A 25,883-nucleotide genomic window follows, 5' to 3' on the forward strand; every position below is an offset into this window, starting at 1 on the left:
TGCTCCCAGCCTGCTCCGTCTGTGCACATTAAAGCTTTTTCTAGGTCTGAACTGCTTTTGGCAAGCCAGGCTCCTGTTGGTCCCCACCACCCTCCCCATGGCTGCTCCCCCCGATCCGCTCCCCGTCTGGCTCCCGCTCCCCCTCCCCGGTCGAAGCCCTGCCAGGGACATGGCAAATCAGCGCGAAGCCTGCGGGGCAAATCGGTACAAATGAGACCAAGCAAGAGGGTGGGGAGGGACGGCGAGAGGGGGGGCGATGACTCCTGGGTTGGCGCTTCTGTTCCCGAGTTTGATGTTTCCTGCAAACAGCCCTGTAAATGCTCAGGAGTGGCTTCGGACATCACCTGCCCCCCGCCTCGGCGGGGTTTGGGGACGCTGGATCCCGGACTGGGGGACAGCCCTCACCCCGCTCGTACAGCTTCCCGCAGCCTCCCGGCCCTGAGCAGGGACCCAGCCGGGACGGGGGCCGAGCTGTAAGTCCTGACATTTCAATCTGTTTTGGGGAGGGATTGCTGTGGGCGGAGGGTGGAAGGTGCTGGAGGCAGCAGAGGGACTCCCTGCGGGGCTGGGAAGGGAACAAAACCCACCAAGGACCTGGAGCGGAAAAAAAACCTGTTAAAAGCTGCCCGCTCCTGCCAGTTTTGCACTCTTCCAAATAGATTTCCAGGCATCTGGCGGTGCCCAGGGAAGCCCTGTGCCACGCCACAGGCAGGGGCTCTGCCAGGAGCAGGAGCTGGTACCCGGAGCGGGGATGTGCAAACCCGCTGGGAGCCGGGAGCCGACTATTCCCAAGGGATGCTCTTTGATCCCGCTCTCCGGTCTCTTTGCAAGCCGTGTAACTCCTGATTATTAAAGGCACTCGGCACCGGGGAGGTCATATGGGGCCTTTCTGCTTGGGTTGCTCTCCTAATGACACGTCCGACTGCCTTCACCGGGGATCCGCTCACGCGAGTCCCTGACAATAGAAAGTTTGGGGAGGATTTTGGATGCTTTCCCTCTGACCGTGTGGTGGTTGCTGCAGAGGTCTGACTGGTTTCCCCACTGAAAAATGAAAAGATACATCGGGAAAAGGGAGCCTGCCTGGGAGGACACAGGGCAGGTTAATTTTAACGTATTTACCTCTCCACGTTTGGGTAATAAAAAAAAAAATCAATGGTTTTCTGCAGGTTTGGAGATGTGATGAGTATTTGTAATTGTGAAAAAGTACAAATCAGGGGAAGGGGGAAATTTAACAGTAAGACAGTATTATCCTTGTTATCCATATCTTTTTTCCCTCTTAATCCTTCTTAAAAGAAGTGAAAACTAAACAGAGCTGTTGAATTGCCAGAGGAGGTGAGTTACTGAGATGCTTAATGGTGTCAACTAGGAATATGCGTCCTCACGCCAGGGAACGCGCGTTTGTAGGAATTTTGGCAATTAAATCAAAAGGTCACATAACAAGTAACAGTTCACAGCAGTCAGGGGCTTCTTAAAAAAAAGGTAAGGGAATCAGGTCACTGAGGGCCAGCTGTGCATCAGGGTGCTGGCAAATCCTGGGACTGGCATGGGGAGAAGTTTCTAGCACCCACTGGGTGCTGCTGCTCTGCTCTCACTCCTCCTCAATGGTGAGGATTTGGGTTCCCCTCTGTGAAAACCTGGGACAGGAGGTTGTGGATGTGTCACCCCTCATTCTCTTAGGTCTTCTCATTCTTTCCTGGAGATCCCAAGGAATTTCAGAGCGCTGGCCCACCCGGAGGCAGTGAGGGGACCCCGGTTTGGAAGGGGGATGCAGACAGACCCCCTTCCCGCACAGGCATTCCGGGGACTGCCGAGTGCGGCTGCACGGCCATTGCACTCCGGCACAGCACAGGTTAACGAGCTGCATTCCCCTTCCTGCGCCAGCTAATAACATCCCTGCCTCCTCCCGGTGGCTTTGCCTCGGGCCCTTGTTACTCCTCCTGGTCATCCCTTGGCCAGCACAGACCTCTCTGGGCAATTTGGTGGCCAAGCGCTACCTGCCCGCTCGGTCCCTGCCTCCATTCACAGCAACATCCCCCGGCTCCCGTCCCCGCGCTGCAGCCCGGGCACTGCCCACGGTGCGGGGCCAGGGGCTGAGCAGCTCAGCCCATTTTTGGGGTGCACCGGAGCTGGAGACACGGGGAGGACCTCAGCAGGCAGCACCACCCTTGACCTGCATTAAAAACCCAACCAAACAACACCACCGAGTACCAGGCAGAAGGCAGAGAGGTGCCTGCTGCCCACGGGTCAGCCCACAGCACTGCAGAGATTCCTGCCCAGGAATAAATACATTAATAATAATAATAATAGTAATAATAATAATAATAATAATAATAATAATAATAATAATAATAATAGTAATAATAATAATAATAATAAATAAGAATGTGTTTTGGAGAAATATCTCCCTGCAAAGAGACTGCAAAGAGGTGTGATGTGCTCAGGGTGTGATGTGCTGCCTGATGTGCTCTGTGTCCCTGTGGAACAGACTCCTCCCTCCTCTCTGCTGGGAGCAGGGTATCCCCCAGGAACAATCTGAGTTCCCCCACTGAAAGGTTTATGGGTGTCCCATCCCTGTGAGAAGGCTTCTGCCTGTCAGAGCTCCTCCACATTCCCTGGAGTCCATCCCAACCATCTTTTCTGCTCTGTAATTTCCCTGCTGTTCCCAAGCTCTCCCAAACAGCGTTGGACCATTTCCCCTTTGCATTTTTATTTAGCAGGTGGAATAGTTAGTGCTCCCCTAAGCATGGAGAGGGAGAAGCAGGGGATGTTCCTACCTAGGACCCTTTGGAAATGGGTTTTACAGCTAGCTGGATTGTATGGATGTGGTGACGAAACTGCACCAGTGTTGCTGGTGGATCAGCATATCCAACCTCCCCCTCCCCCCTTTATTTTATTGGCTCTAACCTCAAACATACCGAGTCCTTCGCAGGTGGCAGTTCCTTGGTGGCTGGATAGACCTTGTCATGGCTCCATCTCAAAATTGCTGGCTGCAGCCAGTGCTGGGAGCTGGCAGGCAGGAGCAGGGATTAGCCCATGTCCCTCTGGGTGGGGCCCCAGCATTGCAACAGACCCCTCTTTTCTAGGAGGGTTGAAATCATGGTCACATCTTGGCCATGCTTTGGCTAAACAGAGACCTGTCCTGTAACTTAGGGGAGTGGGGATCTTTGGGGACTACTCTGGAGAACAACATCCTAGCCAAGAAAATGAAGGGATGTACTATGTGTGAAGCAAGGCCTGCTCCCTGTGACCTGTGGTCCTTGTAGTCCCCTTTCCTGCCCTCCCCTGCTCGCCTGAGCTGGCAGGAGTGTCCATCAGGAGGGAGGCAGTGACTGAGTGTGTCTCCTGGTACGTCTGTATCCTGAGGGTGCACTGAGCAAAGTTCTTGGGCTGTGTGGGGTGATCCCAAATGAGGGCTGGGTGGCTGCCACCAACATTGCTCTGCTTTGCAAGCCCCTGGGGATACTGACCTAAGTGAGAAAGCCCCAAGAGGGCCGGCTGTGGGCACTGTTGGCTCCATCCCAGTCTCTGCTGAGGTGTGCAGAGGTCCCTGCAGGGACACAATGGCCCCCGGCCCTGCAGCACACATGGTTCAGACCCATCAGGGAGCACCCAGAGTGAGTCAGACATAATCTTGGTCTCTGGGACAGCTGCGAGCCCTCCTTGAAGTCCTTTCCATCCTCAAGGACGGCAAGAAATTTACTGGGGGCAAATCTTGCCAGAAGAGCAGAACTGCTCACTGTGAGGAGAGGACTGGCTGCCAGAACAGGGGAGGGAGAGAAAGGGATCCTGTTTAAGTGACCTTAGCATGGCTCCTGACATAGTCTCCTGCAGTGTCCTCATGGCCAAGCTGGAAATATAAAGACAAGGTGGGTCAAAAACTGGACTGCCAGGCTCAACTGGCCATGCAAGGTGCAGCTCCCAGATGAAGAAAGGGAATGGCAAAGTCCTGCATTTGGGATGCAGTAACCCCCTGCAGCAGGGCATGTCCTGGGCTAAAAAGCAGCTTTGCAGAAAAGGAGCCACATCCAAGACAGGAGCAGAGCCAGAATCTTGACTGCTGGGAGCTGGACCAAGAGAGTAAAGAATGGGAAAGGCTCTGAAGATAACAGGAAGAATGGAGACACAGAAGGGTGAGGGAAATGCTTGGGATGTCCTTGTGTGAAGCTCCTCTCCTGTAGCAAAGGGTAAGTGAGGACACAGCAATGAATGCATCCAGGAGCAAGAGAGGGCTGGGCTGCAAGGCAGGAGGGGGACAGGCAGAAAAGGAGTGAAGACTCTCTGTTCCTGTCCCCAGAGGATATTGGGTGGATTTGAACTGCAAGAAGGTGCATCTTCTGGTGGGAAGATGTAGAGTGATTTGGTGGAGCAGGACACCTGAGCAGCAAATACAAGAATAGCAGGTGGGAGAGAGCGCAGGGTATGAGCAAGGTTGTATCAATATGGAAACCTTTGGCCATCTTTGGTGTGTCTTAGGAGACACAAAAAGAGCTGGGCTCTGCCAAGCCAGGAAAAGCAAAGAGGTGGAGATCTCCTTCCTTTCTTATCATTCCCATGCCCAGGGCATGTATGGAACGTGAACAGTCCAAGGAGAAATGTAAAGTAGAGGAGAACATTTCCAGTATGAGGAACTGGGCTGGAGAAGTTTGGGGAGCCCCAGTGAGCTTTTGAGTTGGTTAAGGGGTGACTAAATGCACCTCGGTGTCTGACAGAGCTCATTGCTTTGCAGGGGAGGTGACAGAGGAGGTGGGATCTTGTCCATACCCAGACTGGGGATCTGTGCTCACATGGGCAGAGAGATGATCTGACCTCCATGTCCACACTGAGGACACTCGTGGTTTGGTCTGTGGGGGGTGAGAGAAGTGGATTTTGGTAATCAGAGCAGAGTTGAGCCCCACATTGCCCAGGTTGGACTGCTGCTGGTGTGCCACAGCATACAGAGGGGACAGGTGCCAGTGACCAGAAAGAGCTTCTCTAGATTGCCACCACGCCCAGAGGCCCTCCAGATGGAAGGCTGAAAGGGAACCTCTCAGAGCAGGTGGTCACAGACAGTGGGATCCATCCTAGGCTTTCACACCAGCAGCAGAAGGAGAAACTTGTAAGTGGGGAAAGGAATTTCAGAGGTTATAGAAACTGGAAGAAGCTATGGAATTCTTTTCTGGGAATCAGGAAAGCTCTACACATTACAGGCATGACACAGGCTTTAGCACAAAAGATGGCTGTACCTACATTCCTCTTCCAGCTGCACACACTTCTTAAGTCCCCCAGGTTCTCTCCAGCTGTCCATCATCTCCCCATGCTCACCATGCCAGCCTGGACACCACCCCCCCTGCACATCCCTGCGTGCCAAGCACACTGTTGATCCTCCTGAATTGCACAGACACCTTCCCCTCTATCCAGCTGCACACTGTCATTCGGACACTGATGATGTCTTCACAAATTTGGAGATCATTTTGCCAATAAGCTGCTGACTCCATGGCTGGGAGCCTGTGGTCTCCTGAGGCTCCATTAGCAGGTAGAGTGGAGGTGGAGGAAGATGTAGGAAGCTCCCAAAGTGGGGCTGAGGCAGAAGCTCTGCGGGTGGTTGATGTAATGTGGAGAGACAGTCTTGTATCTCCTTACCAGGACCTGCATCTTCCCCTGAAGGGTTCTCAGTAAGAAAGGCTGTGGGAGGAAAGCCTTTTGTGGTGGAGGACCCTCATGTCTCTGGAGAGTAGCCTGGAGGCTGTGACGGCCTGATCTCATCTCTCAAGGAGCCTGTGAGTTGTGCTGTGAGTGTCACAGGCAGACGATGATGACTGCAGCCCATTGCTGCTTGGTTGAATGCTTTTCACGGGGTGTTGGGGTTGCCACAGGGAGCCTTCAGGCCAACTTTTTGTGGGTGGAGGCTAGACGAGAAGTCAGAGACACAGAAACACTTCTTGAGCAAATGCACAAATGAGAGATTTGACCCAAAATGAGGGAAAACTTTATATGTTGAGTTGCTGTGACTCCAGGGAATATGTTCATCATCTGGCTGAGGGACACCTCAAGGCCAGACAGGAGATGCCAGACAACCTGCACATCCAAAGGCAGCAATGCTCACAAAGATGGACTCATCCCATGTCTGGGCTGGGGTGTGGGTCTCACCAAAATCCACCTGTGAAGAGAGCTAAGTTCCCCAACCAGAAGCTCCAGATCCCTCCAAACGGTGGAAATCCAAATGCTGGCAGATTTGCAGACCATGGCTCTGACTTTGTCTTGACCCTTGGGATGTGAAGCACATGGAGCTCATATACGGACACACAGAAGTGGTGCTGAAGAACCTTCCGAGCAGCAGAGCCACACTGAGCTCCAGGGTCACAGCCTCTGGCCTTGGACACGAAGATGTGGTGGGTAGGCAGACATGGAAAGATTGACTGTTTGGAGGGGACAGGAAACCCCAGCTCTTCTGAAGAGCAGTTTTGGGAAGAGAAGAGATTTTGGCGCAACAATTGAGATCGAGCTGGAGGAAGGCACAGCTCGAGATGGGAATAGTTCCAAAGCTGCTGATGTAGGGAGCCAGAGGCAGAGATGGTGGGATGGCCACACACAGTCACTCACACTGCGGCTGTACAAGCGTAAGGCTGGAGAGGTGCAGAGCTCCCAGCCCCACCAGCCAGGCTCCTCTCCTCTTGCTGTGTGCCTGCTGCTTTACCATGGCAAATTGCCTTTATCCCAGTTCCGACAAACGCTTAAAAGCTCAAATCACACAACTCCAGGCTATGAAAACGAAAGGGGACTCGATAGCCGCTAATAGCCGAGCAGCCCCTGCGGCAAAAGCTTGTAGTGTAGGGAAAGTGGTTTGCATTGATCATGGCTCCCGCCCCAGCCGCTCCCCTCCCGCGGCTGCTCCAGCCACGGCGCTGGGGAAAACGGGATAAAACCCCACGGGAATTTCCAGAAAGCCAGAGTTTGGGTAATGGTAGGAGCAGGAAGGTTTGTGGGGTTGGTGTGAGATCTCACCAAAAGGCCATCCTTCTGCTCCACACTGCCCTGTCCTGGCGTAGTCACCAGGGCAACACATCCCTGAATGACTAACAGCAATTCTAGGGACACAGACTGGAGTGACGCTGAGCTCTGGGAAATGAGTGTCCTGGACAGCCTGGAAGGAAGCAACTGGTGCATGTAGGAGCAGAAAAGAGTTGTCCTGTGGTTGGTGCTGGGTGTGCAGGGCACCACCAATGAAATCCCACCTGCTGAGGGCAGGAGCAGCTTGCAAGAGACCATAGGAATCCTCACCTGCAGGGCAAGGTGCAAGGCAGGAGGTTCATCACAACAACACTGAATGGAGCAGAACTTCAGTGCTTTTATTGAGCCCATTCCTCCATGCCATGTCCTACAGCCATCTGGGAAAGGTTGAGGGCAGCCAATTTCCACGGGAGCGTTGCAGCTCCCTGGCAGCCTCCCAGTCAGCACTGGAGCACTTCGAGGTCAGCAGAAAAGAAAGGACATCAGTTTGAGAGATGGGGTCTTTGCTCCAGTCAGAAAAGCTCTTGGGAGTCTGCAAAAGCAATCAAGGCAAGTATCTATGCCCACCTGCGGGTGGAGAGGGTTTGCATTGATACAGGAAACCCACTGGACTGAGCCCCTTCCTGAAAGTGGCTGCCACACACCAGGAGCAGGCTCAGGAAAGGGAATAGGATCTGGAAGGGTTTGGCCCTGTGTCCACCTTCAGCCTGGAAAGGAGATGGTGAAGCAGGGGTGTGGTGGTGAGCCATGTGTCTGGAGAGTGGACAGGGACCGTGGTTGCTGATTCTACCAGTCAAAGAACTGGGGGACATCAAATGAGACTTGTGGGGACAAGCTAGAGGATGAAGCTCTGGGTGGTGTGCCAAGACCTCCCTGCTGCAGCATGCTTCAGGGGCTAAACATTTCCACAGCTTCCAAAGCTCCTGCAGATTCAAAGTGGGGATGTGCATTCTGTGTGCTGCATCCAGTGGCACCCAGTCTACTGGGATGGCTGATGGGTTAGGGAAATTGGAGCAGTACCATAAATGCTTGTTCTACACCCTGGAAATTGAGTTTTGGCTGTTGTTTGAGGCATGAGATGGATGGACAACTGAAATGCTGTGGCTCAGCTGCCCCAATGGCTGTGTGCCCTTCCCTGCATCCCTGTGCCTGGAGACTGGATTTTTAAAGTACTGAAGCACCAGGGACTGCAGATCTCTTTCGTGGGCATCACTCTCTTCTTCCTTCCCTTTGTCTCTCCTTCTCTTTCTTCTCCCCTTGCCGCTCGGCTCCCTCCATCGGAGCGTGCCCCGCTCCCCTCGGCAGTCCCGGGGAGGAGAGCGGGGATGCTGCAATTCCCAGGCACAGGTGCGCGGTGCCCGCTGCGCGCTGCCCCCAGGCACGGCCCCCACCGCCGCAGCTGACAGCCCACTGGAAATAATGTGTTGTGGCAGAGAGAGACTCAGCAGACCACGAAGATCTGCTGGTGCGGGAACTGCTCAGCAACCAGGAGCCACAACGCCTGTCTCCCGGCTCCGCAGGGCCTGAGCCGGCTCTGGGGATGCCTCCATTCTCCCTGCCTCACACGCAGGGCACTTCCTCACTCTCTCCCATTCTTTCTCTTTGCTCTTTCCCCTTTTCCTCCTGCTCCTCTCCGCAGCGTTAAGGATGTGGAAGCAGCCAAGCTGCCTGTCCCTACACGGGGCAGCTCTCTGCCGTCCACTGCACCACCGGACACAGGAGGGGAACAAACGGCTCTCACAGCAGCCTTGGAGGAGGAGGATCAGGTGTGCAGGAATGGAACAACCAGTTCCAGTCTTCCAGCAAAGATTTAATCTGCCTCTGGCATATAAACATCAAATGTTTGTTCAACTGACCTGCAAACAGGCGACGCGCATCGCAGCGGGGCCGAGGCGCCCAGGGGCAGGGGAGCAGGGACAAGCAGGTCCAGGATGCTCAGGGCACCCCAGACCCAGTGGCTGGAGCCAGGGAGTGATGCTCGGAGGGGCTCCATCCTGCCCAGCTGCTGCTACATCCCTTCTGCTCCCCTGGGCAGCGCAGCGTGTGTGGAGCTCTCACAGCTCCCAGGCGTGACACACACACAGCGTGGCTGAGGGCTGAAGGACAAGCGTGTCCCCCCGGGCAGGCTGTGAGTGTTGAGGTGAACCTGCAGGCAGGAGGCCCCACGCTCTGCCCGCACATCCCATGTGATGGGGGAAATCAGCCTGGGCTGCTGCAGGTCAGGGCTGCACCCCTGGGGCTCCCCTCCACATCCCAGTGGACGCGAGTTCATTACAAGGGGACGTTTTTGCCTATTTTCAGCATGAACAGATCTTAGTGGCAGGGTCGACTACCAGCTCACTCCACAATGTGGGCATGCAGGAGGGTGTCCCCCAGCCCTGCCTGCAGCTCAGCCTGCCCTTGGGAAAGCCACAGTATGGCTCATTCCCTGTCCCCATGGCAGGTGGGAGATACTCCGTTGTTTGATGTCAAACCTCAGAAAGAAATTTGAAAGAGTTCTATGCAGGTAATTCTATCACATAAACGCTCTCACCATGCTCCCAGGGGAAGGGGATGCCCCTAGGTGCCCATGATGAGGAGAGAGGATACCTCTCCTCATGGGAACATCCTTCAGCTCAGCACAGCCACTGCCTGGGCATGGGGCTGCTGGGACTTCCTCCAGGGCCACTGGTATTGCAGGCTGCAGCCAGAGCATCCCTGTGTACCTGGAGCAAGATAATCCGGGAAAAAAGCATGGGGTGGTGGGGCTGCAGGGTGAGAGGCCTGCCCCAAGCTGTGGCTCACCAAGGGGAGCAGCAGGAATGCCATCCAGCCGTGGGAGGTGGGCACTACCATGGCGCCACGTGGCAATCCATCCTCTGATGTGCTGCTGCTGCAGGAGCCCCTTCCCTGCCCATCCCACTCTGATCCCAGCCCCTTGGCATTGCTGTGCTGATCCTCCTGCCCTGGGAGCTGCAATGGTCCCACCACCAGCCCCCGCGGGGAAGCTCCCCAGACCATGTGCAGAAGGATGTGGGCTATGCCTGGCACACTCCAAGCTGCTGGGGAGCAGGGCCCATTGCAGGGGCTGTCAGGTTCTTGAGCCACTGCCTGAGCCTGCCCCCCAGGCTACTCTCTGTCCCGGCTGCCTAAAGTTGCAGAGACACACACTGTTTCCCTTCTGATCCTCCAAATCTTGTCTCCTTCTTCCCAGAAGCCAGGGAGCAGATTTTTTCCCCAAATGGCTCCGGCTGCCACATTGGTGTCAATCTGGAGCTGCTTCTGGCCTTCTCCTTTCTGGGCTCTGCATTCCCACACCAGCCTGGCTGCAGGGTCTCTGGGGCAGAGCTCTGCCATGGCACCTCATACATGGGAGAAGGGTTTGGCCCCTGAGAAATGAACCCCAGGCACACAGAATGAGCCCTCAAACTCACTGCTCTCCCCAGGAGAAGCTGGCAAGTCCCTCCAGAGCAAAGCAGAGTCTGGAGGGGTGGCACAGGCATTTGCATCAGTGTTGGGTGCCCCGTGACTGCTTGGCCTGTGTGAAGGAGCCCAATTTCATGACTGTGGTGCCTGTGCAGGTCTGGCTCCTCTGTGAGATGAGGAGTAGGGGGGCTGTGCCCCTGCCCATCTCAGAGCTGGTAGGGGCCAGGCTGTGGGACAAGCATGACACTGCTGTCCCCGGGAGGCTGTGGTGGGAAGCACAGAGGAGGCAGCCCAGTGTCAGGGTTCTGTGGGGGATATTGCCTGGACATTCTGATCTTGCCACCACCTGGAAGTGAGGGAGGTGTAGTTTAGCCTGGATTGCTTTTCCAGGCCAGATTATCCCTGTTCTGTCACAGGACAGTATCAGACCCACGGGAGGCTGGACTGCTTTTCTAGCAGTAACACCAGGTTACAAGCAGTCAGTCTGCAGCCTCTCCCATCCAGTCCATCCATCCCACTGCCCTCTTTGTACCTGGATCACACATTCATGTGCAGGGTTGCAGGTAGCAAATTTAGCCCAGCTCTGCAGTAGTTTTGGTGCCAGAGCTTTGGAACACCTTGGTAGGCTCTGTCACTGCCATACCCCAGGAGATGGCAAAGCCAAATGAGTCCATGCCCAGCACGGTATTGGGGCTGCTGACTCTTTTCTCTTTTATTCCCTGCCCTCAGCAGGGAAATAGTCCTTGAGCTGGGCTGGGGCTGCCCCAGAGAGCCTCTGGCTGGCCAGGCAGGTCACCTGGGCACCTCAATGTCAGTTTGAGGTGGTTTAGCTCCAACGCCTTTAATAGTGTTTGTTTTCCTTTTCCTCTGGGGTGGTTTGAGAGAAGAGGGTCGATAATGGGATCAGCATATACAGGCATACCTCCAGGCTTTGGGCAAAAAATCCATCACTGGCCTGGGTTTAAATCTCAAAGCTGGGAGCTCCATACTGAGGTCCCAGAAGCTCCTCTCTCTGAGGCTTCACTCTCTGGGTCCAGGAGGTGCCCACAGAGCAGAGCCATCTCCTCGGGAGCTTCAGGCACAGCTCATCACCTCCATGCTGTCCCTCTTCCAGGGCACACTGTGCTTCCCAGAGAGGTGTGAGAAGATTCACCTGCCGTGCCCCTCCATTCCCACCAGAAGCCATCTCCAGGCAGCCTCCACCATGTCCAAGGACGACGGGGGCTGCAAGCTGACCTCAGTGTACAAGCACAAGGAGAGGAAGCCAAAGAAGCCTCACTATATCCCGAGGCCGTGGGGCAAACCCTACAATTACAAATGCTTCCAGTGTCCCTTCACGTGCATGGAGAAGTCCCACCTCTACAACCACATGAAGTACAGCCTGTGCAAGAACTCCCTGTCCCTCCTCATTGAATCTGACTGGCCCTACAAGAAGGGGAACCTGCTGCACCCGGAGCTGCGGCTGCTGCACACCGAGAGCTCCCGCCTGCGCGGGCGGCGCGATGAGCACGACACCTGCGACTCCTCGGCCACCCCGGGAGGTTCCCTCCGGACCAAGCAGGTCCCCACCAGGGATGGCCATGAGGAGAAGCCCATGACAGGGGTGGAGATCCTGCCTGCTGAAGGGGCTGGTGAGGAAGGTGGCCAGTTCCAGGAGGAGGAGGAGGATGTTGCTGGCCTGCTAAGGGAGATGGATGCGGGGGAGAAGAAAGAGAGAAGCGAAGAGCCAGGTTGCCAAGGTGACCCAGCTGAACCAGAAGTGAACACTTTGGTCTTCGGCTTCAAGAACAAGAGGGACAACAAGCCTTGCAAGGAGGTGGAGCCCGACTTCATCATCACAGATGTCTTCTCCCTCAAGAACCATGTCATGAAGAGCAGGGAAATGGCCTCCCCTGACCTTGATGCAAAGCCAAAGCATTGCAAAGTGCCAAAGAAATGCCTGGCCAGTGGTGGGATCTTGATGGAGCAGTGGAAACTGGTGGCAAATGGGCAAAGGAGGAACACACCTGAAGTCTCCCCACCTTGCACCGACAGCAACATCATCCCGTGCTACCCCCCTCCAGCCTACAGTGACTACCACGAACCTCAGGGCCTGAACCTCTCACTGCTGGGTATTAACTACCCTCTGAACCCCAGTCTCTTCTCCTACCTGAGCCCCACCATGGCAAACAGCACAACAACACACCCTCACTTGGCTCAGCTGCCCTTCCTGGCCTCCACAGCACAGCTGATGCACCCCCATGCCTCCCACTTCCAGCCTCTGCAGAGCCCCGAGCGCTCAGCCTTCCTCCCCCGCTTCTACTACCCCCTGCTCTTTGAGCACACCTTTGGCTCCACGGAGACCAAGATGTCCCCCAGCAAGCCAGACCCCCAGCAGCTGGTGGGCTCAGTCATGCCCACACCACCCCAAACCAAACCTTCCAGTGAGCCAAACAAACCTGGGCTGCTGAAAGTTCCCGTGCTGAAGACAGGTTTTCCTTGGTCCAAAGGTATCCGGGAGGAGCCAGGCTCTGAGCTCAGCCACTCTGCCATGCTGGGGCAGGAAGAAGAGGAGAAATGGCTGTCCCAGGAGAAGGACAGCAACCCAGCTTTGGGCCTCAGCAACCTACGCAAGAAGTCAGCCACCGACATCTACCAAACCGTGGTGGGGATGAAGGACGGCGCTTTCACTCACAGCAGTGTCAGGAAGACAGAGTTGCCAGTGGTGACCTGTCTGGAGACCAGCAGCCCTCCAGGAAACCCATTGAAGAGGAAGTTCCCTGCCAATGGGCTGGATTTGATAGGACCCGAAAGGATGATGCCTGGGAAGCTCAGCTACCAGAGCAGGTAAGGTGCCTGAGATCTCTCTGCCTCTTCCTTACTTCAGGTTGACATTGTTTATCTCCATATCCTGTTGTTTCTCTGTTCCCCCCACTAAGCCTGGGAAAAGCCCCATGGAGCTGAGCACTCTTCAGACTGGTGGTCCACGCTGGTGCCCACCCAAGCAGAGCTCCCTGCCCTCCAGGGCCTCAAAAAGTGCATCCAAGCACCTGGGCTATGTCACACTTGCTGTCCCTTGTGTTCCCCTGATCCATATGGAGCCAGATGTGATGTGGTGTCTGTGTGAGGTGGGCCTGTGCTCCCCAGGCACCAGGAAAGCACCTCTTGTGTCCCCAGATATCCCAGGTTTGCTGGAACAATCATTGTCTATTTTTAAACATGCACATTTGCATTCCTTTGATTCACCTCCTGGTTTCAAAGCCCAGAAGGAGGGTCACGTTCCCAAACATTTCCTTTTACCTGGGGCTAGAAATGTGCACAGCTCCTTTAAACAGAATTTCAGTTCCTCCCCTGGTTGTGCAAGTCCAGCTGTGGCTCCAAGAAAAATGTCACAGTAAACCCACTGCTTTGACACCCAGAAGAGTTTCCTCTGGAGTAGATCTCTGTTGTTTTCTATCTCCACCTGCCCTTTCCATGCTCTCAGGCTGGCTGGACAGATTCCCTGCAACTGGGCCTTCAGGACTGTAGGATGGTCATTTCCATTAACATTCTCCAGTGCTCCAAGAAGAGGGGCAATCCAGGCTGGGCTAGCTGAGGTGGGATCAGCACCATCTCCCTTTGTCAGTGCCATGAAACAGTGTATGTCAGGATCCACCCTCCTCTCCTGAGCAAGGGTCAGGTCCAGCCAGGACTCTGCCTGCTCTAACCAAAGCTCTTCCTGGAAGGGTCTCACGCTGGCAGCAGCCAGTGGAGGAAACCTGGCTAATCTGGTAATGCTGGTCCTGGACATAAGCATGAGGATTTTCCTGTCTTTTTCCCTACTGATTGTACCCACCTCTTCTCTGCAGTGGTTCAAAAGCCAACCCTGGCCACATCCCCAAGGCCCTGGACCACTGGCACTTGGATGTCCTCACAGGCCAGCCTGAGGAACCAGAGAGGGGCAATGACACCGAAGTCCTTCCCTCTGTAGGTGCTGCCCTGGACCATGGCCTCTGCAAGCAGAGCGGACCCCAAGACACTTCTGTCATGACAGGCTCTGAGGCCACAACCGTGCTTATCGGGGACCTGTCCAAAACCTTGGAGGAGTACCAAGAGGTGGAGAAGAAACTGTCGGATCTGGCAAAGGAGGACACCCCTGGGCAAAAAGAGCTGAGGGACCAGCTGGTCAAAATCCGAAGGGAGCTCTACCATATCCACCAGGCACTGGAGAAAACCACAAAACCCCACGAGGGGCCGCTGGACCTGTCGGTGAAGAGATCCTCGGAAGGCCTGGAGAAGGTCCAGCAGGCCAAGAAGGAGCCCTGCACCGTGAGCCTGGGAAGTGAGAAACTTCACAGCAAAGACCAAGGGCCCCTCAGCAAATGTTCTGTGACCGGGGAGGCTGGAGATGGGGACGGGCTGCCCAGCTGCCTCGTGGAGACTGAGAACAAAACCATTGACCTGCTGATCAAGATGAGCCGCTCCGAGAGCCTGCGGGCGGCCTCCTCCGAGGCGCCTCTGGGGGCCGTGATCAAGGCCGAGGTGCTGCCCCTCACCGTGCCCCTGGAGCTGCGCCACGTCATGGAGCCCTACTACAGCCGGACCACCAAGTGCGAGGCAGATTCCAGCGTGCTGCTCTGCTCCGACGGCAGGTCCAGCAGCACGCAGGGCCCGCAGCTCCCACTCGGCACCGAGGACGGGCCCCGGGGCTGCCGGACCGTGCAGCGCTCCCTGTCCTGCAGCCTCCCCAGTGACACCGACGCCGTGTGTGTCCACAGCCCTCTGCATGCTGACCCCTAAGTCCACCTTGCTCAAAAGCTCCTGGATCTCACCGACCACCTCATGCTTCACCTTCCCAGTGTCCCACCTCTCCACTCCTCCCCTTTGCCATAGATGAAAACTTCACCACTGCCTGGCTGGGACCGCTGCTGCTCCAGCAGCTTCCCCAGCTGAATCTGCCAGGTGTAAAAATCCAGTCCCTGTGCTCCCCAGTGTGTCACAGACAGTGCTGCTGGGCTCTGCATGCTCCCAGCCTCATCACCCCAGTCCTGGAACTCCCTTCAAAAGGGGAGACACCAGCAGGCACCAAGAGAAAACTGCTAAAAGCACCAAGAGAAAACTGCCTAAAGCACCAAGCTTTCATCAAAAGGCTCACCCAACCCTCTCATCAGGGACACTCAGGGACTTTTGCAACCCAGTTCCCATAATCTGTGGACAGGGGAGAGACTCCAGAGGGCCAAGCCTTGGTCCAGGTTGTGCTCAGACTGTCACCTTGTACAGAGCAAAGACACAGTGGCTTTGTCCCACGAAGGCTGGACGGTCACAGCCAGGAACCAGATGCCCAGTTGGATTGACCCAGAGGCCAAGAGTTTTCTGCACTGTGGAGACAAGAACATCCCGCCAGTCACAACGACAAGTGCGACACAGGAGCCACCTTGCCAGCTCCACACCTGGGTCCTGAGCTCTCTTGCCCAGGCCATTTGCCATGTGTAGGAAATGCTGGGCTGTGGGGACTTGTTCCTGTCCACTGAGCATCCAGTGTCCTGGTCCTCCTTTTGCCTTCACACAGAAAGGACCTTCCTTCCCTCTCTCCCCATGCAGACATGATGCGTGTTCCTCACCAAGGCCCTGATCCTGCAGACTTCAGCTCCCAGGAGCTCCTGCCCACTAATCCAAAACCCCCAATCACTGGCACATGGGACAGTAAAATGAGTGAGAGGATGCTGCTGTGAACCACAGAGCTCAAAGAACATAAACCCCCAAAACAACTGTGAAGGGACAAACTTGGCCTGTCCTAAGCTGGAACAATGCTGAGCAACCACCCCCGCGCCAGAGCACTGGAGAACAAACCAGCCAGGCAGGTGCCTGCTGCTTGTGGGATCAGCACTGGCCTTCCCAAAGGCCACGTTCTCCCTGTGTTCACTGGGGGCTCTCGACTCTGTTGGGCGGACTGGGACCCACTGCAGGGCAGTCACACGTCCTTGTCCCCACCATCCTTCTGAGAAGATGAAACATCTGTTCTGGCTCAGGATGCCCTCATGCTGTGCCCAAGAACTCTTGGAGTCCCTCCTTGTAGTGCTCTCCTGGAAAAACATTTCCTCTCCCATCCACACTCTATTCAGGACGTGGTGGGATGCTCTGTCAGCACCCAGGGCCCTCACCAGCATGGTGGCTTGTTCCTTGAAATGGGAAGTGCTGGGATGGGGGCCAGGAAGGCAGGAAAAAGAGGACAGTGGCAGAGCCACAAATAAGGGATGTACACAGCACATCCCAGGAGCTTTACACACTCTGGGCCCAAAGAGGACAATTCCACTGTGTTGGCTGAAGAAGGCAAGGCCCCATATGGGACCTGGATCTTCCAGGTGCTTTGATGGACCCAGACAGTATGAAGAGTTGGCTCTTCTCACCTGATTGCTCTCTGGACAAAGCTTCCATATCATCAAAGGAGTTTATTTCTCACTGCAAGAATTTGCTTGGGGCACAGGGCCCTGTGGGGTTATTGGTCTCTTCTCTCTGGAGGAAAGTGTAGGGTGGGGAGGAGGGGGACATTCAGAAGGAGAGATGCTCAGCTCAGCAGTATGGCCCTTTTAAGCCAGCTCCACACCGTCCTGATGGGCCATGTCCTGCTGCTTCCCAGCATGGCCTTGGTCCCACAAAGAAAGGTGGGAAGACCCCATCAGAGCAGAGCCCTGAACCTGGGTGGAAGCTCCTCAACCCCAGGAGGAGGTGAGGCAGGCACTGAGAGGTGGCATTGCCCAGCCTTTCTGGGTGTGAATTCTGCTGTCATCTCTGGATGCCAGAACACCATCAGCACAGCAGACCCTCCACATTAAGCACCTTGCTCACATCACCCTCCTCCAACAGCCTCCCAGTTTCCCTCCAGCCTCTTCTGCCCCTCTGTCAACCCATGCCCTGCTGTCACCTCCTCTCCCCCAGCTCTCTCACTGCCTTAGCAGCCCATATCCCCCTGCCAGCACCTCCTTGTTCCCATATCTCAGGGCTCCCTATTCTCCTCCCTCCTGTCTCTTCTTCCATGCCTGGACCTTCACCCCAGTCACAGCAGGAAACCCACAGGCACAGCCAGGAAGTTGGAGTCCCATTTTCCCATGACACCCTTCCCTGCCCATCCAGCCTTTACCTCCTCTGAGGAGCAACAAGTCATGTAGGTCTCTCTGCCCACCTTGAAACCACATCTCCTCCCAGTTCCAAGTATCATCCCATAATTTTTAGCAGATCCCCATCTGAACATAGACACCGTGGAGGTCCAGAGCACCAGAGGGGTAGCTGAGCTCTGGGATCATCAGCCCTGAGCTTCAGCAGGACATCCACACCCAGACCACCAGGCAGTGCTGCTCTTCACCCCTTTTAGCTGCAATGTTGCCTGCACACTGTCCCCTCTCTGTCCTCAGACCCTGACTCCATCCTGCTGCCAGAGCTGAGACGCTGCCTTGCTCTGTGGTGCCCATGCTGTGAGCTGGGCACCTCCCATCAGTAGAGCAGCCCTCCCTGTGTCACTCACTGTGTCTCTCACCTTGGCAGAAAGCTGGGGGGGGGCAATTGGAAGCTGGGGGCCAATCACACAGTATTTATTGTTCACAGTTTTACGAATGTACAAAACAAAAACCAAACCATTAAAAGGAAAACCTTCAAGTGGGAGTTGCTGCTGGCTGCTTTGTTCTTTCCTGGGAGTTCTGCCTGCTCTGGCTGGTTCCTGCAGCAGTCTCATGCCACTGTTCCTATCACAGAGCCTCTGTTTTTGAGGTGAGCCACCAGCAGGATGTGGAGCTGGCTGAGTGTGGTCTGTGTTTAAGTGGGTGAGCTTTGACTCTTTCATTCTGCTGGATCAACACCACGATCCCACTCGACTGTCCTGTTCTGGGGAGAGAGGCTGCCCACTGTGTCTGACAGCAGAGGTCAGGCTGAGGTATGTCCTCACAGAAGCCATAAGGGTCCTAATTGATAGAATCCCAGAATTCCAGAATGGTTTGAGTCAGAAGGAACCTTTAACCTCATCTCTTTCCACACCCTGCCACGAAAGGGACACCTTCCACTATCCCAGGTGACTCCAAGCCCCATTCCAACCTAGCCTTGGACACTTCCAGGGATGGGGAAATCTGCTTCTCTGTGCAACCTGTGCCAGGGCTTCACCACCCTCACAGGGAAGAATTTCTTTATAACCAGTAATCTAAACCTACTCTCTTTCAGTTTGAAGTCATTCCTCTTGTCCTATAATAATGCTACCTGCTCCTGCAGAAGTCCCTGCATATACACATGGCCTTTTCCTTCCATCTCCTTTACAATCTACCATGGCTGGACTTTGGGACCACAACACCAGCCCCTGAGTTCTGGTGCAGCAAGAGCAGAGAGAGGGTGCAGGATCATATCCCGTGTCCCCAGTTCCACCCTGTCCATCAGCCTTTGCACCTTGTCCCCAGCGGTGCAGGTAGCACCCCCACAGAGGGGATGGCTCCCCTCTCTGCCCTGCCGTGGCTGTCCAAGGCAATGTCCTCACCAGGGACTCCTGCCTGCAGGCCACAAGGGAGGTGGCTGAGCTGGTGGCACCATTCCAGTTGAAAAGATGAAAGCATTTACCCTTACATTTAAATAATGGATGGGAGTTGAACTACCAGGGTGGCTTATCCAGGCTGCAATCTGCACCCCCAGGGCCCTCAGCCCACTCCAGCACAGGACCCATTACACGGCTATTTGGTCACCCTAAAGGCATCTGGTATGGAGCCATTACCTACCCTTTACACAGATAGCCATCGTTCTTGGCCATGGTTGACCACACTCCTCCTCCTTGCATGTCTCTCCCATCTTCCTGCCATCCAAGCCCACTCCCAATCAACAGACAGAGGACTCAGCCAAATCCCTCCCCTGCCCTGATGAGACAGCAGCCCCCCTGCTCCTTGGGCTGGGGGGATGTGGGGTCACAGCAGGTCCCTGGCACTCCTCAGAGCGCAGCAGCTCCTGGTCAATGGAGCTGCACAATTTTTATGGGTTTCTAACCCCAGGTGGGTACAGCTGCTCCTGCTCAAGTATTCCTTCTCCTCCAGCCCTCCAGCTTCAAGAGCAATGGAGAGCTCAGGGATTGGGAGGGAGGGAAGTTTCCTAATAAACAAACCCTGAGGGAAGACTTATCTCAGGCAAAGCACTGGAAGGAACCAGACTCCAAGGTTCCTTGTAAAACAGGAGGTTGTTACACTCCTCGTCCCATTGGCACAAGGACATGGCCCCAGGGAAGCTGGCAGTGGTGGACACAGAGGGTGGGTTTGCTGCATCCCCAACAAGTTTTCCAGCCACTTTGGTGTGACTGTGAGCTCTGGCTGGATGCCCTGCCAGGGTCAACAGCAAGGGGAGAGAGTGTGGGTGCAAACCAGACGCCCTGGGACACAGGGAAGGGACCAGAGCTCCTGGGGAAGGGTGGCAGAACGTCATGTCAGGCTGCTCACCATCAGCAGGGTAGCCCCGAACATGAGGCGTGAACATCCCAGAGACCCCTGAAAATGCTGCATCTCCCGATTTTCCTGGCTTAGTGGCAAAGGGCCGCTGACAAAATTGGGGGTGGATCCTATGCTGGAAGAGGACATTTGCTGCAGAGGTACAGTCAGCAGGAGTCCCAGGAGTCATCCACATGCATGGAGGATGGCTGGAGCTGTGGTGAGCATCACCTCTTCCCACTGCACTCCAGCTTGGCAGGGAAACCATGGTCCAAGGGAGCTGCAAACTCCTTTGGATTTGCCCACAGGTAAAAGATGTGATAGAGCCAATGCCATGTCCAGAGTTGGATGCTGCCAAGTGTAGGACACATATTGAGAAAGTAAGAAAATTACAGCCTGAAAAATATTCCAGGCTGGAGCTTCTCAGCTCTGTTCCCAGCCGATAAGCTGGTCCAGCTCAAGGCTAGGGAGACTCCCAGGGTGATAATTTGGTCAAAATAAAAAGGAATTAATAACAAGATAGAACACCTGTTGTGGTATGTGACCAGGCTCTGGGAATGGGGTGTCTTCTCTTTGAACCAATCACCTTTTCTCTACTCTTGGAATTGCGACTCATGGTATAAAACCAAGTGTGTTTCTGAATAAACTGTTCTCTTTCTTTCTATCATAAAAGACGACATGTAGCTGTGCATCTTATTTCCATCGCACTTAAAGGGTTAAAACCCCTTTCCAAGGCTACAGCCAAGCATCAGCAGGGTGTTGGGTGTGACACCAAGAAATGGGGACATGTTTGTTGCCAGGGGGAGTTCACCCTTTGCACACAGCAATGTGCAGCTGGGTAGGGGAGATCCAAGTGATTTGGGATCACACAAATCCAGAGGCTGTGACTGAGATGACCAGGAGGGTGAGTGCTGAGGTGACCCACCCCTCCGTGCCAGGGCACCCCAGGCCCCACCTGCGGCAGGCTGGAGAGCTGGGCACTCACTCGGAACTGTGGGCTACCAGGTGGAACCAGCTGGGGACAAGAAGTGGTTCCTGCCCAGCACAACCAGTTTTCTCTTACCCCAACATGGGCTGGGCAGAGCTTGGAGCAGTGGAAAGTTACCAAACGTGGACTCAAGAAGGGCCAAGGTCGGCCAGGAGATTTCCGAGCAGACATGTGAAGCTGCAAAGACAACCTGGAGCAGAATTGCTCCATCTCAGGCAGGAGGGAGGAAATGACCTGGCCTTGCAGCGGTGACAGGGCAACTTTAACTGTGAGCCGAGGGCAGGGAAACATACCAGGCTGAGAGGACTCTGGAACTGGGAAGACAAATCAGGAATTGACCCCAAAGGGGTGTCATCACTCCAGAGGGCCTGTCCCAATCCACCTTGCACTCCCCACCTGGGGAAAGGCTGGGAAGATATTCTTTCTGCCAAATGACTGCATGTTGGGGGTAGTTTCCCCATGAACTTACGTTTCCTTTGTCGCTTTCTCAAGCCTCTTCTCAGCATTGCTCCTCCCTTTGCTTGGAATCTTAAGCACAGCAGGAGCAAGCAGGGGAGGCTGTGACTCCCCTCGAGGCACAAATGTTGCCCCCGGGGCTGGTAGCACACCAGGGAAGCAGCACAGATGTGCTGAGACCTGGCAGGGGCTGATCTGCCAGGGCAATGTTGATCAGAGGGACAGCCCAGCCCGGGCCTCCACCTGCTCTCACCCAGACTGCAGCTCCTGGCCAGGAACAGCAAGTCCTCCTGATCCTCCTGGGAGCTTCTCTGTGGGAGGAAGAGGAGCAGAGGCAGCCACAAGCATCACTCCACACATTGCTTGTGGCTTATCTTGGATCCTCTGCTCCCAGCTGTTTGTGGAAGCAGCGCTACTGCTCCTCACTGCTCTCCCCACCATAACTACTGTGGTGGCATCTCTGCCTCGAGCCATCTCGCTGTGCCCTGGTGACTGTCCCCTGGCTCTGATGGGAACACTGCTGCACTGCTGCTGTATTTAGAGTCCCACATGAACTCTTCAATCCCCATCAGCCACAAACACTGAAGTGCAGAGCAGTCCCTGAGACTGCAGCTCCAGATCTGCTCCGGCAGCAGCCATGTTCTCCATCCCCCCACAGCGTGTAACCAGTGTAGAGGAGTGGCTATCCCATCTCCTCAGCTTTAAATGAGGAAAAACAGTACAAAAGGCTACAAAATTTCCCTGTTGCGTTTTCCCGTCTGTTTTTGCAATTGGAGGTTTCCTTTCCCTGATACTAGACACCTCGGAATGGATCGTTTCCCTAGGTGTGTGCCCAGGGCAGAACCTTTCTAGCTTTGGAGCTGGATCAAAGGCCCATGGAGGGAAGCAGTGAGGGTTTAAGTACTTAAAAGAGCTGGGGCGGGTGAGAGCAGTGCTCTGGCTCTCACCAGGGCTGATGCTTCCAGAGGCAGCCAAGCTGAGCAGAGAGAAGGTTTCCCTTGGGCTTTGCAGGCTAAGGCGAGGTGAGATCCTGGCTGCTGCTGCTGTTTGATCAGCTCCTGCCTTCCTGCTCACTTCCCTGCCTAGAAAAGGCCCATGTCTGCTGGGACTGGGGCAACACAGGAGGTACCAGGGCACCGTGGCTGCGTGTTCCCCACTGCTGCCTTGGGGTGCAGGAGATGCTGAGGGTCGAATGGTTGAGAGAGAAGAAGCAAACATTCCTGCAAGGCAGAAGCTTCCTGAAGACCCAGGAGCACCTGCACAACTCGGTGCTGTGCCTGGGCAGCCCTGGCTCTCCCACCCCAGGCAGCAGCTGCTGCAAAGCCAAAACACCCACATCATTTTCCCAGATCCAGGGCTCAGGGAGTCAAAGGACTCAGCCACTGTTATTTCCTCCCTGATTTTAAGTGCAGGGTACCCAAGGATGTTGACAGTTTGTGGTTTGGGTGGGAAGTGGGAACAGAAAGTGCAGCTGCAGGTGCTTCTTTGCCTACCTGTAGCCAATGGCCACAAGCCTGTGGCACAGCAGCAGTGCCAGCCTGCACACTTTCTCTCCAGAGGAAGAGTCAGAACAATCCCTCGTGGAAGACCAGCTGGCTCAGTACCATCCATAAGGGAATGTTTCCAGTACATCACTTTGCTCCAGTAATAGCCATGCCCCTGGGATTCTACCGAGCTTCTGGACCTCCAGAGCTCTCCTCAGTGGTCTGAGCATGGAGCTGTGTTTTCAGAAAGCTTCTGTTCATTTCCCACTTCCTGCGAGGCCTTGGGATGCTGTTCCCCGCCAGGACAGGGGGATGCTTCTCTTTCATCCCACCACCCTTCCAGACCAGGTGGAGAAACCAGGATAGGGTGGGGAGACAACCTGGTGGGACCATTACCCACCTCCTATGGCCCTGGGGACAGGCTTGTGCCCTCGCCAGGTGGAGAAGGGGGTAGCAATGGGGATCCTGCCACCAGCACAGGGATTCATCCACAGAGCTGTTCCTGGCATGAACGGGGTTTGTGGCAGTGCCCTGCTGTGCTTCACAGCTTCTGGCCCTTCCCAGCAGGCTCAACAGGGAGCTTGATGTCCCAAAGAGGATTAACTCCCTAATCCTCTTGTGAGCCCTGTGAGCAAGGGAGGCTGAGGAGGAGGAGGGAGAAAGGGAGAAGCTGAGGCGTCAGCTGAGCCCTTATCAGACTCTGGAGAATCTTTTCCATTGGTTAGCTAACCAGCAGCAGGGATTCCGGGGTGTCCATGCTGGCCACATCAGTTTTAGGGACCAGAGTAATTACAGCTTTCCTTTCTGGAGGGATTTCTACGATGCCTGAAGAGGAGCTGAGTTCTTGCTCTCATCTCCATAGAACCAAGTTTAGGAAGCCCCAGCTCAGTCTCAGTCTGCAAGAGGTGTGTCCCCAAGTCCCTGCATGTTCCCAGCTGGACACTGCAAGCATTCCATGGACAGTGTGGGAGTGCAGCCAGGACAGAGGCTCTGCCTAGGCTGAGGATCGTGTTTTCTGTGTGTAAACGTGCAGTGGATGCTCCAGCTTCCCCCCGAAACCTCTTGGAGTGCTGGGACACGACTTTCCCTTGCACACACGCAAAGACACAGACACGGTGCATTCCAGCTGGCTGATGATCAGTGCCAATCATTGCCGGTTGTTCGGACAGACGGGGCCGCCTGGTGTCCGCACAAAGCAATGACCAGCCCGGGCCCAACCCGACACCCGCTGCCATCCGGCCGCGTTTCCTCATCTCCCTTTCGCTCCCATCAAATCACCCCAGCGCTTGGCCGCAACCTTCTTGCGGTGTGGAGCAGGCGGGGGACTGCTGGGATCCTCGGGGCTGGAGTGCTCTGGTGTCCAGCAGGGACCAGAGCCACAGGAGCAGCCCTACAATTGACACCGGACTGACACTCTCCCCAGTCACAGAGCTCTAGGTGGGGAAATAATCTCAGTGGATGGGTTTGGGTTGTTTTCCCACAACTCTGTGACTTGGTAGCAATGACCTTGACTCCTCCTGTGGGCTCTCCTGCTGGCTTCCTGCACACTTGTGTTCCAGGCAGGCACTGTGCCTGTCTTCTTGGGCACAGGGACTGGCAGAGACCCAGGGCTTGTGAGTTCCTTGTGGACACACAACCAAGAGCTGCTGACCCCTGTGCCAGGGGAGGAAAAGCCACAGGGATGAAGTTTGCCATTTTTACCTGCAAGGAATGTGCTCCAGGAAAGCCTGAACTGAACCCAGCCTCTCTTTCCCTTGGTTCATCTCTGGCAGCAGCAGGCTGACCATGCCCATGTCCTTGAACCCTGCAGCTCCCGGCGCTGGCGTGGGCATGGGCTGTGCCAGGGCTTTGCCATGACACAGGCCTCTCCTGGGGTCCAGGATGGCTTCTGAACAGGTTATGACAGAGCTACGGTCCTGGAAAGGTGAATGGGAGCCCCAGGGCCAGGCTGTGTTTGTTTATCCTGGTGATGGAGCACACAACAGCAAAACAAAAGGTCAGACCCTGTTGCCCTGGGAGATGGTTTTTGAAGCTGCCTCCTGTCCTGCTGGGGCTCGGATGGAGTGGCCCCAGCACTTGTCATGTCAAGTTATTTTTGTAATTTTGGCTGGTAATAGGTCTGAGGCAGGCAGTGTGAGGTTCAGGGATACATTGATCCAGGACCATAAGGGCCCTAAACACCTGGTGAGAAGAGCACCCAGCCGTGGGGCTTTGGGGGCACATCCCCATCTCACAGCTCCTGCAGCCAGAGGGTCCCCTTAGTCAGGCACATGCAGTCCCTCCAAGCATCCCAAAAGGTGGCTGAGTCTGACCAAAACTTCACTCAAATTTGGCCCATCTGAATAATGAACAGACACAAACTTCTTCACGACTTGGTCAGGTTTAAGGTGCGTGGTTTGAGCTCACTGCAGGCAAAGGTGGAGAGGGAAGCACTGCCAGGAATCACTGCCAGGGAGGTAGGGCAGGTTCTGAGCAGCCCCTTCCACGCTGCTCTTGCTCACTCTGCTTTTACTCTTGACTCTCTTTGTTTGGGCAGAACTAATAAATGCCACCATCAACTCCAAGCATGGTTTTGTCCAGTTGTGGGGAGCCTGGGTTGAGCAGTGTGAAGATGGAAAGGGGGGCTGTTCCAGCAGTCCTGGCTGATCTGCCTATTCTAGAGACATTTCTCCATCACTGCACCTCAAAGCCTGATGTGGCAAAATTCACCAGTCTCCTTTTTGTAAGTGGGGAGACTGAGGCACACACCTGAACCATGCCCAGGCTGGGGAACATGGGGAGGCAGTGGTAAAGCTGTGAGGAGCCCTGATTTACCCTGATTCATGTGAGTATCCCTGTCCCACCCCAGCAGCTGCCAAGGGTGAGGAGCAGCAAATCAGCCCTTTTGCCTCTACAAAAAAGCCCCAAATGCCCCGTGCAGCTGGGTACCTCCCTCTGGCAGGAGCAGACAGGTGGGACAGACTGATCCTGGGGGAAAGGCACCTTGTCTCTAGGCAGGAGACCAGCAGGGAGTAAAAACCATGTGGATCAGCCCTTGTCTTGCTGCTTCTGGTTGTCAGCACAAGGAGTTCTTGTGTTTACCCAGACTTCAGGGCAATTGCCCGTCACTAACAACACAACATCCCTGGGTCTCACTGTCCTGAGCCCGGCCAGGGAGCAGGACAG

General features: G+C 55.2%; 1 protein-coding gene across 1 annotated transcript; it reads left to right on the forward strand.

Moving 5' to 3' along the window:
* Positions 1-292: 292 nt before the first annotated feature.
* On the forward strand, positions 293-15,150 carry PRR35 (proline rich 35). Its single transcript, XM_014888537.2, has 4 exons — positions 293-379; positions 417-473; positions 11,507-13,218; positions 14,220-15,150. Exons 1-4 carry the CDS (start codon positions 293-295, stop codon positions 15,148-15,150), a joined length of 2,787 nt encoding a protein of 928 aa, XP_014744023.2.
* The last annotated feature ends 10,733 nt before the right edge of the window (positions 15,151-25,883 follow it).

This window comes from Sturnus vulgaris, chromosome 16 (genome assembly GCF_052056855.1).
Source record: "Sturnus vulgaris isolate bStuVul1 chromosome 16, bStuVul1.hap1, whole genome shotgun sequence".
Classification (NCBI taxonomy): domain Eukaryota; kingdom Metazoa; phylum Chordata; class Aves; order Passeriformes; family Sturnidae; genus Sturnus; species Sturnus vulgaris.

Coding starts and splice junctions, on each gene's coding strand:
- PRR35 (XM_014888537.2), top strand. CDS start 293: ATGTTTCCTGCAAACAGCCCTGTAAATGCTCAGGAGTGGCTTCGGACA. Junction 380..416: donor GCGGGGTTTGGGGACGCTGG/ATCCCGGACTGG, acceptor CCCCGCTCGTAC/AGCTTCCCGCAGCCTCCCGG. Junction 474..11,506: donor GCCGGGACGGGGGCCGAGCT/GTAAGTCCTGAC, acceptor TCCCTCTTCCAG/GGCACACTGTGCTTCCCAGA.